The 15,865-nt window shown below is 40.1% G+C and overlaps 1 protein-coding gene across 1 annotated transcript in view; it reads right to left on the bottom strand.

The window, feature by feature from the left end:
* The window catches only part of ddah2 (DDAH family member 2, ADMA-independent), a 7,897-nt gene extending 958 nt beyond the window's left edge, over positions 1-6,939 (bottom strand). The window contains exons 1-5 of the mRNA XM_073843751.1: positions 6,664-6,939; positions 4,679-5,133; positions 3,688-3,876; positions 3,275-3,394; positions 2,974-3,133 (exon numbers count right to left, since the gene is read on the bottom strand). Of these exons, the coding sequence (XP_073699852.1) occupies positions 2,974-3,133; positions 3,275-3,394; positions 3,688-3,876; positions 4,679-4,969 (760 nt within the window). The 5' untranslated portion in view covers positions 4,970-5,133; positions 6,664-6,939. The remainder of the gene's footprint in view (positions 1-2,973; positions 3,134-3,274; positions 3,395-3,687; positions 3,877-4,678; positions 5,134-6,663) is intronic.
* Positions 6,940-15,865: the final 8,926 nt, after the last annotated feature.

Raw genomic sequence — 15,865 nt, 5'->3', positions numbered from 1 at the left:
TCCTTTTGATGCGGTGCAGTTGTCCTGTCCCTTAGCAAAAAAAAAAAACACCCCCAAAGCATAATGTTTCCACCTCCAAGTTTGATGGTGTTCTTGGGGTCATAGGCAGCAAGGTGAGATGATGCCAAAGACCTCGATTTTAGTCTCATGCAAAGTCATTTCAGTCTTTCATGGCATAGTGTGTTCAATTCAAGTTTATTTGTATAGCGCTTTTCACAATACAAATCATTGCAAAGCAGCTGTACAAAAATGTAGGCTACTACAATATATTTAGTAGCTTATTAGTGGTGACTACTGTATGTCAAGTCAGTGTACATATGGTATAGATGTATGTTAAAATCAGTAATGGTGTAATCAAACAGATGATGAACACTAATAGTAATGATTATGTGTTGCAATCAAATTTTCTTGGTGACTATGGTCCCAGTTGCCTTTAGATCATTGTCAAGATCCTCCCATGCAGTTCTGGGCTGATTCCTCAGCGTTCTCATGATCATTGAAACTCCACGAGGTGAGATCTTGACCGAGCCCCAGACTGACAGTTATTTTGTGTTTCTTCCATTTGCGAATAATTGCACCAACTGTTGTCATCTTCTCACCAAGCTGCTTGGCGATGGTCTTGTAGCTGATTCCAGTCTTGTGTAGGTCTACATTCTTGGCCATGGAGTTTGGAATCTGTTTGATTAATTGCTTCTGTGGACAGGAGTCTTTTATACAGGTAACAAACTGAGATTAGGAGCACTCCCTCTAAGACAGTGCTCCTAATCTCATCTTGTTACCGGTATAAAAGACACCTGGGTGCTAGAAATCTTGCTGATTGATAGGGGATCACATACTTACTTCACCTTATTAAAATGCAATTCAATTTATAACTTTTTTGAAATGCGTTTTTCTAGCTTTTTTGTTGTTATGCTGTCTCTCACTGTTCAAATAAACCTACCATTAAAATTATAGACTGATCATTTCTTTGTCAATGGGCAAATGTACAAAATCAACAAGGGATCAAACTTTTTTTTCCCCTTAATGTATATGGAGAAAAATCCTAGATTTTTTTCCTCGAAAAAACTTAATTTCTTTGCGACTGAAGAAAGAAAGTAAATTATCAGGAAATTTTTATTCTGAGTACCATGCAAAATATGTATTTAGTTGTGTGTGCTGTGTTCACTCTGCACAGCTTGTAGGTCTCTGGCTAGCAGCAATATCTGTTCACCCGCAATTGCCTAGAAATGTGTCGATGAACAGTGAATGTTTGTCGTTATTATTACTTGGAGTTACAATAAAGAATAGAGAAATACATTGGTGTACAAATTGCACTGCTTTACTGCGTGGGACTAACGCATGTCCCATGGCTGTTTGGGTGTTTAATGTAATGGTGATGGGCGTTCCACTTCCAACATGCGCTGCACACAGTAGACCAATCACAGCAGATTAGTGTCACGCAAAGGAGGGGTTTGGAAAAATGAATTGTTGAGCGAACCGTTTGGGAGTCATTAAGTAAATAAGGTAAAAATATGCATATTATAAGACAATAAAAGTGTTTTTTGGCCTTGCATGCATGTCAGCCTGTTGCTGAAATATGAACCTTTCATAATCCATAATAAGGGCACTTTAACATGTTTTGACTCCGAACTCACTTCACAATGTCAGTCGAGTACCCATTTGGGATCTAAAGTGGCTTCTTATCACAGAATGAAAATTCTTTTCGCAGGGATGATGCCAAAACCCGGACGACTGATTCACCATGGGACCCCACAAGATTTTCCTATGAGGTTTTTCAATTTGTTAGTAAAATAAAGTCTGTTTTGCTATGCAGCACATATTACACACACATACATATCGAAAATGCAAGTTGCTAGTTGCAAAGACGCTATGTTTTTTTGTTTTTTTTAAGTCTGTTTCTAATAAGTGACTACATAAGGACATTTGGGATATGAGTGTATTTCCATTTATAACACTGTACTTTCAGGGTGTTTCTTATACAGCAGCTGTGGGAGTGATGGTAAATTCGACATCGTTCTCTCTTCTGACTGCCGTTATCAATTTCTTTCTATTTTTTTTTCTCCTTTTGAAAGTTGTGAAAACACTACTGCAGAGTTTTTCTTTTGCTATTTCAGCAAACGAGAACTCAAAAAATAGTCTCCTGTTTAACTGGCATATAGGTTTAACCAACTATGATGACTTCCGATTGTGAAAACCTGGAAATATGAAAAGGGTCCATTCAGTCACAGCGATAGCTGGATGCCTTTGTTCATATTAGAGATTTGGACTTTGTGAGGGCGCCCTCCAGCTCCCAGTAGAAAATAAATGGACATTATATATGTTGATAGCATTCACTAATGCTCACACCACCCTACTTTGGGAAAACCTTAGACCTTTATAAAACCTTAAACCTTTATAATGATTTATAGTAATAGGCCATCTACATGCTAAAAAAAGGTGTTCAAGTCCAGTCAAGTTAATGATTTTTAATGCCTTTTTAATTTTATTTTTCATGTTTTTGAAGTCTCTTCTGCTCATCAAGGCTGCAGTAATAGTAATATTGAGTACTATTATTTCAATATGAAATAGCTGCTTTCTATGTGAATCTACGTTAAAATGTAACTGATCGCTGTGTTTGAAGTTGAATTTTCCGCATTATTACTCCAGTCTTCAGTATCACATATTTTGTAACATTTTAAATGCCTTTAGCATCACTTTTGTTCAGTTTAATTTGTCCTTGTTGAATAAAAGTATTTATTAAAGAACTGATGTTTCTTAATGGTACTTTTGAATGGTGATATATCCTGGTTTCCAAAAAGGTTATGAAGAAGCACAATAGTTTTTCAATGTTGTGCAAAGTTACACTAAAATAAAAAGAAAACTTATAAGAATGGTTTTCCATTGATTACAAAAGCCTAATTTGACACTAATCATGCATTCAAAACAGGCTTGCGTTGTTGATTATTCTCTGTGATGTGACTGCTTTTACTGTACATCCTCTGTTACTCACAGGAACGCTGTTGGGACACTCCTCGGCTGTGGGGTGCAGGAGGTAGTCCGCTCTAGAAGGACCTCTGATGTAAATGCAGTTAGCAGCGACGTCCTCGGGTACAGACAAGATCTCATAGTGATGGTCGGTCAGCTGCTCCATCACCTAAAACGGAAAAAGAAAAAACACACAGATGATGACGTACTTTTAGGTAATGTCATCATCTCCTCAGAAAAGCTTAGAAAAGAATACATCTATGTACATAATGAAGCGATTATGTTACATATTTCACTTGCACACACTCACTCTGAGTGTTTTCTTGGCCCCGTCGCCGCTGCTGATGATGATGGTATCGGGGCCACCCATGGAGCAGATGTTCTTCAGACGAGAGCCTCCACACACGGGCACAGTGGACACAGCAAAGTCCTGAACACACAGAGCCACGAAGTAACAGATCTTTGTTATCTGCTTTTTTTATTAGCTGTTATTTTTACAGTTGGGAGTTGTCTAAAGTGGACAATTGAAATAAAGGGTTACCAAAAACAGTAGCACCTCATGATCATCTGGCAAAGCTGCCAGAATTCAATTCAAAGTATTTAAGAAACGAAATTCATTATTAAAACATATCTGCCATCTACAATGTTCAATGTGCACAATGAGTCTTACATATACAGCTTTCTAACCAGCCAATGCTAACTGAACCGAATCACAATGCTCACCTTGAAGGTGTCGGCCAAAACTTCTGCCCCACGGTGATTGGTGTGTTTGGAAATGCCCACAAAGAACTCTTTTCCAGTAAAGAGGACATCACTTCCTTCTAGAGTGGCTCCACCAGACCCGCCCTCCTCATCACCCATCTCCACCACCGTCAGTTTGAGTTCATTCAGGACGCGCCGGACAGCCTCTGCCTGAAGAAAACACACCGCTGAGCCTAGGGGTGCTTTTCATTTCTTATTTTTGCATCCTCGTTTCCTTTCCTTGCTTCCTTTCCTCGCGTCTCAGCCCCACCCCCTTAGGATACGAAGGAAGGATTTAAGGAAAGGAAATGAGGACGGAGGAATCGAAGGAGGAACACTGGAATATTCTTGACCACTCAAGCGTCACTTCAAAGCGTCATCAGCTGCGCTAAAGGGATCTGCCCATATGTTGTTAAAGTTTGTTATTTAAGGCATTCAAAATAATTATTAACAAAGCAAGATGCCCTGTTTAAATATATGACATTATTTACACTGCAAAGGTAAAATATAAATGTCAATTATTATGACATTTCTGAAGGGGGAGGAGTGCGTCACGTTTAGTCGATAAAACACTTCCGCATAGGATACATCCACGTATCCTCGCTCAAGACTCCTCAGGAAGCCTCCTCACTCCTCGATCCTCGCCTCCTCACGGTGCAATTAAAGAATTGAGATGTCCTACAAGATGGCTGAGCTCGATCGGTTTCCGGGTCATAGGATGGAGGACGGAGGAGCGAGGAAACGAGGAGGGATGTTGAGAAGCACCCTTTATCTCCTACAGCAGGGGTGCCCAACCCTGTTCCTGGAGATCTACCTACCTGAAGACTTCAGTTCCAGCCCTGCTCCAACACAGCTGTCTGTAGTTATCAAGTGCTACCTAGGAGATGGTTCAGGTGTGTTTGATCAGGGTTGGAGCTGAACTTTGTAGGATGGTAGATCTCCAGGAACAGCCATGAGTGCGTGCGGCCCTTACCTCAGCACGTCTCTGCTGTTTAAAGGGTCGTGTGATGAGCGCCGTGTCGCCTTGGATCACAGCGATGTCTTCGATCCGCCAGCTCTCAGGCAGCTCGGAGACTGCTGGGATTTCTATCAACTGCAGCCCAACCTTTTGCCTTAGAGCGCCTGTCAGCACCCCCATCTGACGCTGGGCCTTGGCGAGGTCCGTCTCAAACCCTTCTCCGCCCTCTGCCAACTTCCCGAAGGATTCTGGGATACTTCTGACAACAGCATGAGTGAAGCAGCCGTACGGATATATGTTGGCCATGACGGCGTATATATGAATGCTATGTCCGTTGAATGTTTGTATATAGACTTGAAGTTTCACGTCTATGAAGGACAGTCTTCGAACTGGATCAGCAAATCATTCTTGACGTCCCTGAATCCCCTGGGTAGAAACCTCGAGGAGCGTGTTTGTTCCTTTAATACTCCCTGAGACAGAGAAAATAAATTGAAAGAAAAAATCGTATTGTGAGGAGCTATAGACCAAACCAATTAATCTGTGAATATTTGGGCCTAGGAACCTCTAGGACAGGGTTTTTTTTTTACCCTGGAGGGCAAATGCACTACACAGTTTAGCACCAACCCTGATCAAACTCACCTACCTGTGATTCTCTAAGGCTGTATCCGAAATCGCCTCTATACAGACATTTTTAGTGGTGTTCAAAACCATAGTGGACGTTCTCGAGTGCACTCATTCAATCCCACAATGCACCGCAAAAACAAGTGTACAACGATGTACACTCAATGGCTAGAAATAACCCATAATGCACTGTTAAAGGCACACGCTGAATGAATTTCGAAAGATTATTAATTTGTTTAACTAGGATTTATACATAATTTCCAAAAGCGGCAGTCATAATTGCAAAAGCGGCAATCCTTCCAGTGCACTCAGTGTCCGAATTCACTCATTCACTCCTTCAAGTGAACTGTATGAGTGGACTAATGTAGGGAATAGTGAATGTGGGTATAGGAGGCAATTTTGGATAAAGCTAAATTAGGAGCTCAGACTCCTTTCATTGATCAAACTGAATAATGTCTTTGCACCAGGACTTTAAAGTAGACTCAAACATGTGATTGTCGTCACAGTGTCTTATTCCACATTATAGCTACACCATACAAGTGAGAAGCATGTTTTAGGATATCTGTGTGTGTCCCATGAATTATAGCATGTGTGGTGAAAAAAACAGCATATGCTGGTTAGGTATGTTTTGATACTGGTCCTCAGCTAGTTTATGCTGGTCCTTAGCTGGTCAAGGACCAGCATCAAAACATACCTAAACAGCCTCAAAACTACATAACCAGCATATTCTGTTTTTTTTTTCCACCAGGGTGTGTATCTATAATCTATAAAATAACTAAAAAAGTAGCAAAAATTACTTGTAATGGTAATGTAACTACAGTAGTATGGTATATTCTTTCAATTCATCCATACTTAGGAAATTTCTGCATTCCACAATACATTTTTTTGGACATAAGCTGTATTTAAAAATGCTTTGCCAATCATAAACAACTTGCTGCAGTCAAGGGAACAGCTGTATCCACATAGTTCAGGAAAAACAAAACACTTGGTCTTTCAGCTATTGCAATAAACTGATACAACTGCTGAATCTGGAAGTGTAGTCTACAACCAATCAAAATGTATCTCTGGTAGCTTCTAAACACAGATCATGAAACGGGTTATACGAACAAAATATCTGATTACGGATATTAGGATCAGCGTCTGTGTTTGGATAACATCTAACATCCTGCTGATATCCGCTCTTTACAAACAAGCGGCGCACAGACAAAATGGTGCAAACATTAATAAAGCTATTTATTCCACTTTGGTTAACTTTCCCAAGAAGATTCGAAGAAATCTTTCTGTAAAGTGGCCGCTGAAACACAAAAGCGGTTCAACAGTTGTCTAAAAGTGTCTCGGCTGCCAAAGTTGACGCCCTGTTGAAATACGACAAATCCTACCTTATGATACGACGAAACACGTTCATTCGGTTTTCTTTTCTGTGAAAGCGCAGACTTGTTTGACTGAGTCGCACTCTCGGCCATGCACAAGCACCATACCGTTATTCTCTACTCTATTCCCTTCCCCCTCAGTCCATCCATCCTGTCGGAGTCCCTGTTCTCCTGCCTGACCATAAGCAATATTAGGGATTTACTCAACACGACTTAAAACAACGGAACTCAGAGCTGATAACCAGGGGAACGCATGTTAAGTCTTTCCTGCATTGTTCTGTGACATTAGCCTACCTCTGAGACAAAGTGAGACAGCGCTTCTTGAAATGTGCTCAAACTCTGATCCGCATGAAAAACACTCCTGACCATCTTTCAGGATTTTCCACTCACCCGTTCTGTTGTTTACAGTGCCACACCCCCATCGCTCCCTGCATTTCCTCCCTTTCCACCGTGTGGCTACACTGAAAACTTCAACTCTTCCTAAAGACTGTAAAGAAGAGTAAAGAAGCAGCAGTCTGCTGTTATTCGCACTTAATAATGAGTGTTGAGTGAATTTTGAGCCATGACACAGTTAACCAGCCCTAGTCTGTGTTCTGTTATCTGCAGCTGCTCTCTTAATCCTCTCTTTTAATATGTAGGTCAGGTTTAGTCTCATCAAATAGCAGATTATTTGTCAAACAGATGTGTTGTTTTGCTGTTATGGATTCAGTGTTTCCCCGCAGGATTTGTGGTGGGCTGACCTCAGACCCTAGTCTAGGAGAAAAAAAAAAAAGTATACTTCAAGTTTATTTTTTAAGTATACTTATAAACAGTGTTGGGGAAAGTTACTTTTAAAAGTAATGCTTTACAATATTGAATTACTCCCTAAAAAAGTAACTCATGACATTACTTAGTTACTTTTTATGGAAAGTAATGCATTACTTTTGCATTACTTTTTAAATCTGGGCAGGGTTTGCTTGTTTGTTTTTAATATAAAAGAGTTCTATTTTTGGCAAATGTAAAAGCCTTTTCACACCAAAAGCCTCAGACTTAGAGAAAAGTAAATTGACATCTGTACATGAAGACCGCAGAAGAAAAAATGTCAACTCTTCAGCAATAAAAAAAAGGGGAAAACAAATGTTAGATTACCTTGAGTCATTTGTGCTTATTAGTATGGATGAATTGGATCAACAAAGATATCGGTTAATAAAATGGGATTAAATACATAAAGGATATTTGCATAATTTAACATATTTAATTATTGCAGGTTTGTGTTGAATTTCACTGTTTTTATTCATTTTGAGAAATACTGTATCTGTTTTTATTAATTAATGCATGTTCACATTTATTCTAGAACCAAAGTAACTACTCACAATTTCTCTCAACGTGGGGTCAGGAGAGCTTTTAATCAATAAATGGGGGAAACAGTAACTGGGGTTACTAATGTAACTCAGATATGTTCTTGTCAATTAAAAAGTAATGCGTTACTTTACTAGTTACCTGAAAAAAGTAATATTATTACGTAACTTGTGTTACTTGTAATGCGTTACCCCCAACACTGCTTATAAGCTCAAATATATTTTTCAAATATACTTTTAAGTGTAGTCCTTGGGACTAAATTGTCCCACTTTGTAGTATATAAAAGTATACTTTTAAAGCAACACTAAAGAACTTCGCTCCCTCTACAGGTTGGAAGCGGAATCGTCCATTACCGCTGTCGTAAATAATTTAGCCTACCGTCGCTTCACATGCACGTTATTTGTTTGGAGGCTATCCAGGACCGGCTTTGGAAATAACGATGTCCAGTGACAAGGTAGAGTGTGTTGTTTGACTTTATGAAAGTCTGACAAACCTTTTTTGAAGCCTGCCGTAAAGCAAGTCGCAATTGTAGTCTCATTTGAACTACAAAACCGCGACCCGACAACCCAAACTTACATAGTGCTGTTATGGCCAATAGAGGGTCGCAAAGCGAATACGAAAGTGCCGTTTCACCCTGTTATGACTTGATGAACCACTGACACGAGTTCGGAAACATTATTTTAAGGTAAAAAAAAAAAAAAACTCTTTAGTGTTGCTTTAAGTATACTTTAAGTATAACATTAGTAAACTTTGAGCACATAACTAGTTCACGTCTATGTTTTCAGTTTGTACTGCAAGTATACTAAAAGTGAACTTATAGGTATACTGATAGTTTACTAATTAAAAACTTTTTATGCATTTTTAGTGCACTTTGAAGAATAGTCTTAGTAAACTACTAGTTTAGTAGCTTTATATTGGAAGTATACTTGTAAGTTTTCTTTAAGTGAACTTTACATCATACTTTAAGTTTTCACTATGTCCCTATTTAGGTATTCATTTGTGTATATTTTGTTATATGAACATCTGAACAAATCATCAACATACCTCCTTAAACAAAAACATTTTATTCTTTATTCATTCTTTTATTTTACACTTGAATGTGGATGAGTTTCATAAATAAAAATAAATAAACAACATTTTTTTTTTACAAAAAGCTTACAAAAAAAGATTGTGAATTGGATTGATGATAATCAAAACGTAGATGGAGTTGATCAACAGCCCAAAGCTTGACAGTCATTATTACCTCTTCATGGGTGGACATTTTATTCCATAACGTTACACAGTTTTCCATCAAGAGTTAGAGTACATTTTTTGTCATTAGAAGTGTACAAAATAAATCTACTCTTAAAGTTCTGCCCCTTTTTACAAGCAGTAATATTGGTTTTGGGTGTCCCCAGAATGTTTCTGCAACGTTTCAGCTCAAAGTACCCCACAGATCGTTTATTATAACGTGCAAAATGCCATTTTTGGGGTGTGTCTAAAAAAAAAAGGGCTGTTTTGGGGTGTATCACTTTAAATGCAAATGAGCTGCATATTCCTGCCCCACCTTCAGAAGAGGGCAAACTGTATCTCTGCTTTACATATCTACAGCAATCAACAGCTGGTAGAGCAACATGACTGAGAGACATGAACGGAGCCAGAGAACCAATGTTCAGCCGTACACATATGAACCAGAATCAGATACAGATGAAGGAGAGACTCCAGCAGGAGAAACACCTATGAGAATGAACTCGGAATGGTTTTTGTTGTTTTTATGTCCTTGTAGAGTTTTCACAAACCATTTGAAATGACGGATGAGCAACACACATGGACACAAATACTTTGAAAACATTCACTATGCACTTTAACAAAACGACACACGCACACAGATACGGTTAAAACGTTAGGCAAGCACTAAGCCTGCCTTGTATTGCCCTTTGTTCACAAAGCAATCTGGAGTAAAATGATTGCACAGAATTAATCATATTTAGGTAGATTTTGAGATTTTGTTTTTATTTTTGCATTACCTTCAAAAATAAAAGTAATCCACTGTGTCCTCAGTGGCTCAGATGTCGGGAACAAATGAAGACTCTTACGTTTAGTCTTACATCCAAATACAGAACACTTGGATTGCTTACGAGACATTGTTGATGTTACAGCTGCTCAAACGTGGAGAAAATGGAGGACAGCGGACAAAGTCGGAAACTATGGTGGTAATGCAGGACTGTTGGTCAGAGAATGAAAACCGCATGCCTAGTGAGACTAGTTTGGTTTATTGAGGATTAAAAAATAAGGAGTGGGTGGATTGTTTATCATTGTAGGATGGTTGTGTTCACCTTTATGTCCAAACACCATGTAAAAGTGGACTTTGCATAATAAAACTGGCCTACTTTTTTTTTTCCTGAAAAAGTGAATTAGACATGTAGAATATTTTCTTTTATATAAGCATTATTACCTTCTTTTGCTACTAAGCTTCTGATTTCAATTAATTTTTTTTAAAGTTTATTTTATTGTGATTTTGGCTAACAGTTGCTTTTTTCCAAAGCAACGTTGCAAAACACAATGTAAGAGATCTGTTGTGTTATTATAAGAAGTTCAAAAACAAGTTTGAAACCATGACAGACAAATTAGATGGGTCGCCGCAGTCTAATGGGAAAAACTTTGTGTAAAAACTTTTTGCAAATGTAAATGTTTACAGACCACATGAAATTCATATTTATGGATTATGTGGCTTTCAGTTTCTGTGTAAAGGTGTACATCTAAGATGACAAAGAATGCATTTACTGTAGCAGATAACACATTTCAAATTTCTAGTCGTACTCTCCCTGAAAATCAGACTAAAAATGTTGATGACTCTCATGCACTCGCAGGTGTATCCAGATTTGTACAAAGCTCTAATAAATGAGAATAACACTCCCTGTAATATTAGCTGCCACTGACAAGCAGCAACAAATAGAAAAACTTGGTTCATGGCTGTGAAGTAAATCAAATCCACACCCTATTTTAAAAGAAAGCAGGGCTTTTCGAACGCATTTTGGATTTCTCTCAATTCTACCCAGCAAAACTCATTCGCTGATCAGTAAAGTACTATATGATCAGAACTTACATCCACAATGTGCAGTGCTGGGGAGGCTCTGCAAGAACGATTTGAAAATTTAATAATAACTATAACATTAACACTAACAAAATAGTTTAAAAAGTCATTCTAAATTTATACAAATAGCAGTGTCCACACCACAACTATAATGATAATGGCGGAGAGGAACAATATCAGTGAATTTGCCTTCAAAACTATTTTTTGAAGCTAACCAAAAACATTGACAGCCGATAATGATTAATTTATAACACTTTATGCTGAAGCATTAAAAACACTTTAATGATTCTTTAAAAATAAATCACTGTCTGCAGTTTGACCATGGAGATAAAGTTTTTTTGTAGTAGTGCAGCAGTGAGTGCATTGGCACCTTTTCTTGTTTGTTTTTAGGATCTGAAGGAGCGTTTAGGCCCATGAACCGTGACACGTGATGTCAGACCTAACAAAGAACCGTACAGCAGCGTTGCTGTCATTAGGCCACAGGCATGAGGCCACTGATATACAGACAGCTCGAAATGAGGCATGGGGAAGGGAGCAACAGATCGAGACACAGACTAGCAGAGGACAGACAGGATTAAAGAACAGACCATCTGTCCATCCCTCGTTTCTCAAACAAATCCAGCAAACGGTCTCACGTAAGCGACACATTCACGTCCTCTTTGGCTCCACATGCATGTGCTTGATTCTGGTGGTGAGTGAGCAGTGTCTGCAGCAGAGGTGGAAAACACCCCACTTTGAAACATCTTCATGCTGTGTGTGAGATGTGTGTTAGTGTGTGTTAGTGTGTGCCGCCGGCATAATCACTAGTAAACCGTTTATCGTGACTGTGTGTCACGCTTGTGTCACAAGATTGCTGTCATTTGATTTCCCTGCTGCCCTGCATGCTTGTAATTTGGAACAAACAGGCTGTGCATTTTTTCAGCATTGTTGTCCCCACAAATGCACATAGATTCCTAATCTATAGTAGTATGAAAATAGATTATTTACTACAAAAGTCAGATGTTCTGTGTCTTCTCAAGGCAGATTAAAACTGCACTAATCAGTGTGTTACTCTGTTGGCACTTGTTTTTTGCCATTTGATCGTGTTGAATCTGCGTTTATGGGGTCTTGTTGGGTCTGCATCTGTCAGTGCACACTTTAATTGAGGCCCTGACTCCAGTTCAGTTCTTGAGTGAGCACCACTAAATCAAATTAAACACCAGGGTGGAGTCCAAAGCTAGTCAATGCCCACCACAATGCCACTGTGTTTTCAGCAAACCAAAAGCTGTAGGAGTTTTATAGTGATACTTGCCTGACTCCACCATACTCAATATTACATGCCTCGAATTAGGAAAGGCAAACTGCTCAGTTTGATCTGGAAGAATAGGGAAAGGTGGACTCTCCCGGCTTCTTTGAATTAGACGCACCATCGTGATGAATTCTAAAGGATTCTTCCTCATTCTCATCGGCTGTCTGCCTTTAGCAGGTAGGATGCATATGAAAACGGAGATTTGTATTTATTTAACCAAAGAAACTCAAGATACTGATCATTTTTCTGTTACCCTGTTGAAGATGATGTGCTGGGTTGGTGTAGTCCTGAATGTAAATGAGTTGAATCTAGATATCTAGATATATTCCCAACCTCATCAGTATTTGCAATCTTCGTAGTTCACATGTTCAGAATGAATCAAAATGTTAATGCTAACGATCACATGTGGCTATATACAGGCGTTAAGATTAAATCTAGTGCAGAAGAATTTGGGCTTTTTTAAAGTGACATATGCCCCCAGGTCTCCTCTACTTTGGCTCTCAAATCTCAACTCAGGAGAAACCTGAGCTGTAGAAACAAAAGCATGGGTGAGGCAATGTGAATGGGAGCAGGACACAACCTAGGTGTGACTCAAACCCTGGTCCCCATGTGTCAGCGGGACACACAGTCCACTGCACCACAGCTCTGACACCAGGGGCCAGGAACATACATTTAAAACCAAATTTACAAACAGCTTACAGCAGGGAAAACCCACGTTTGGTGTTAAAAATCTACTGTCAGGATTTACTAAAAATGCACAGTGAAAAATGAACAATAGAAAGGTGTGGATTTTTGCAACTGACCTAATTGCATATCAAATCATGCAACATGGTAATTTGGAGTATTATTTACTGACAGTACCCTCCCCACCCCCCCAAAAAAAGGATGTCTTAAAGGGACAGTTCACCCAAAATGAAAATGTGATGTTTATCTTCTTATCCCCAGGGCATCCAAGATGTAGGTGACTTTGTTTCTTCAGTAGAACACAAACAAAGATTTTTAACTCAAACCGTTGCAGTCTGTTAGTCATATAATGGCAGTCAATGGGCACCAAACCTTTGAAAGTAAAAAAAAAAAAACATGCACAGACAAATCCAAATTACACCCTGTGGCTCGTGACGATACATTGATGTCCTAAGACACGAAACGATCGTTTTTTGCCAGAAACTGAACAGTATTTATATAATTTTTTACCTTTGATACACAACACGTACACGTGTAAAGAGCAGGATGCTGAGCTCGTGCTCAGGACAGATGGACAGATTATTTTTTAGATTCAGATTAGACCAGTATACATTTTTAGGTAACCAGTTGTAATTATAAGTCTTAAAGGGGTCCTATTATGCTCTTTTACAAAATCTTTATTTTGTTTTGGGGGTGTACTTGAACATTCTCTCATGCTTGCTGGTTCAAAAAACGCATTATTTTTCAAATAATTTACATTATTACAATAGCTTTCTTCCCCAGGCTGGCACAAATGGCTCGATTAGTTCCGGGTTTTGATGAGGTCCACCTTCTGAAAAACCAAATGTATTGTGATTGTTTATTGTTTTGTTTGTACATTAATGATCTCCCACAGCAGTGTGAAGGGATACAAGTGCAAATGTATGCTGATGATACTGTCATTTTTACACACGCAAGAAACGTAGAGTTAGCAGCTGAGAAGTTAAATAATGCTATGGAAAGGATTACAAAATGGTTAGAGCAATCTTGTCTCACCTTGAACACTGGTAAAACAAAAGGGATGTTTTTCTCTAAAACTAAAGTTTGTTCCAATGCAGATGTTTTTATAAACGACAAAAAGATTGAAATTGTTACTGAGTTTAATTACCTTGGTTTAACACTGGACCCAAATCTTAGTTTTAAAAAACACGTAAAGAAAATGGTGAGGAATATAAAATATAATATGGTAAATTTTAAACAAATTAGACAATGTCTTCCCACTGATGTAGCAAAGACGTTCATGCATGCTACAATCTTCTCTCGTTTTTTCATATTGTCTGACATGCTGGGGTCAAGCAGGTGAAACTGTTATTAAACCTTTAAAATCTCTTTATAAACAGACTTTAAAAATTTTAGATAAAAAGCATAACCAACATCATCACTGTGACGCGGCAGCAGAGGAATCGTGAGACATAGGATCCATGTGCAACAGTTTATTTAAATCAGACAGTTCAAACAGGCTTGGGTCAACAATGGCAGACTGGTGTGGTGAAGGCAAATCCCAAAGAGCAAACAAAGTCCATGCAAAGGGGTCGGGGCAGGCGGCGATCAAAGGCAGTAGTCCGTAGGGAAAGCAAGGGTCGATAAAGGACAGGCAGGAAAGGTTCACACACATCAATAACAGTCCAGTTGGCAGCAGTAAGACAGTCCGATAGAAAACGCTCAGGATTGGGTACATAGCCGGCAAAACTTTGCAGTGAGCGAGCTGGCGAGGCATGCTGATATGGCCGCTAAAACGGAAGTGCACCGGGAGACCCGGAACCGGAAGAGCGAGTCCCCAGGTACGGGATTGTGGGAAATGTAGTCAATATTCAGGTGAGGGTTCCCGCTGGCGCGGGACAGAGGGAGCCACAGAGACCGTGTCTGTGACAGAGCCCCTCCCCTGCGAGTGCCTCCTGGCGCGAGGAGGTAACTGACGCCGAGGTCTACCCCTACCTCGGGGTCTTGGCCGATCTGGGTGGGTAGAATGGAATTCCACGGTGAGCGAAGGATCCAAGATGTCCTCAGCGGGCACCCAGGACCGTTCCTCGGGACCATAGTCCTCCCAGTCGACCAGGTACTGTAGGTGACCGTTCCGGCGTCGGGAGTCCAGGATGGTGTTGACTCTGTAGACCTCCTCGCCATCGATGATCAGGGGAGCGGGTCTCTGCGGTGCGATCTCGTCTAGGACCTCCGTCCCCTCCGGGCGACCAGCGGGCTTTAACAGAGAAACATGAAAAGTGGGTGAGATACGATATTTGGCGGGTAAAGCAAGTCTGAAGGACACTGGGGTGATTTGACGGAGTATCTTGAATGGACCCACGTACCTGGGACTTAGTTTTCTGCAGGGTAGCTGAAGGCGTAGATTCTTTGTCGAAAGCCAAACCCATTGCCCGGGTTCGTAGGGTGGATTGGGCCGGCGGTGACAATCTGCCTGAACCTGGTTGTGACGGACTGCTCTCTGAAGATGGATGGAGGTAGCCTCGCTCTGCTGGAACCAGGAGTTGACTGCGGGAAGATCCGAAGGCTCCCCAGACCAGGGGAACAAGGGTGGTTGGAAGCCCAGCACACACTGGAAGGGAGTCATGTTGGTAGCTGGTTTCCTTATGGAGTTCTGTGCATACTCCGCCCAGAACAGGAACCGATTCCAGTCCTCCTGGTGGTCCTGACAGTAAGAACGAAGGAATCAAGTGAGTTCTTGGTTCAGATGTTCAACCTGTCCTTTGGCCTCCGGATGATAGCCTGACGTGAGGCTGATGTTGACGCCCAAGAGGCGGAAGAAACTGGACCAGAGACGGGATGAGAATTGT

Source organism: Garra rufa, chromosome 7 (assembly GCF_049309525.1).
Source record: "Garra rufa chromosome 7, GarRuf1.0, whole genome shotgun sequence".
Taxonomy (NCBI): Eukaryota; Metazoa; Chordata; class Actinopteri; order Cypriniformes; family Cyprinidae; genus Garra; species Garra rufa.
This window is presented reverse-complemented; position numbering and strand designations above follow the sequence as displayed.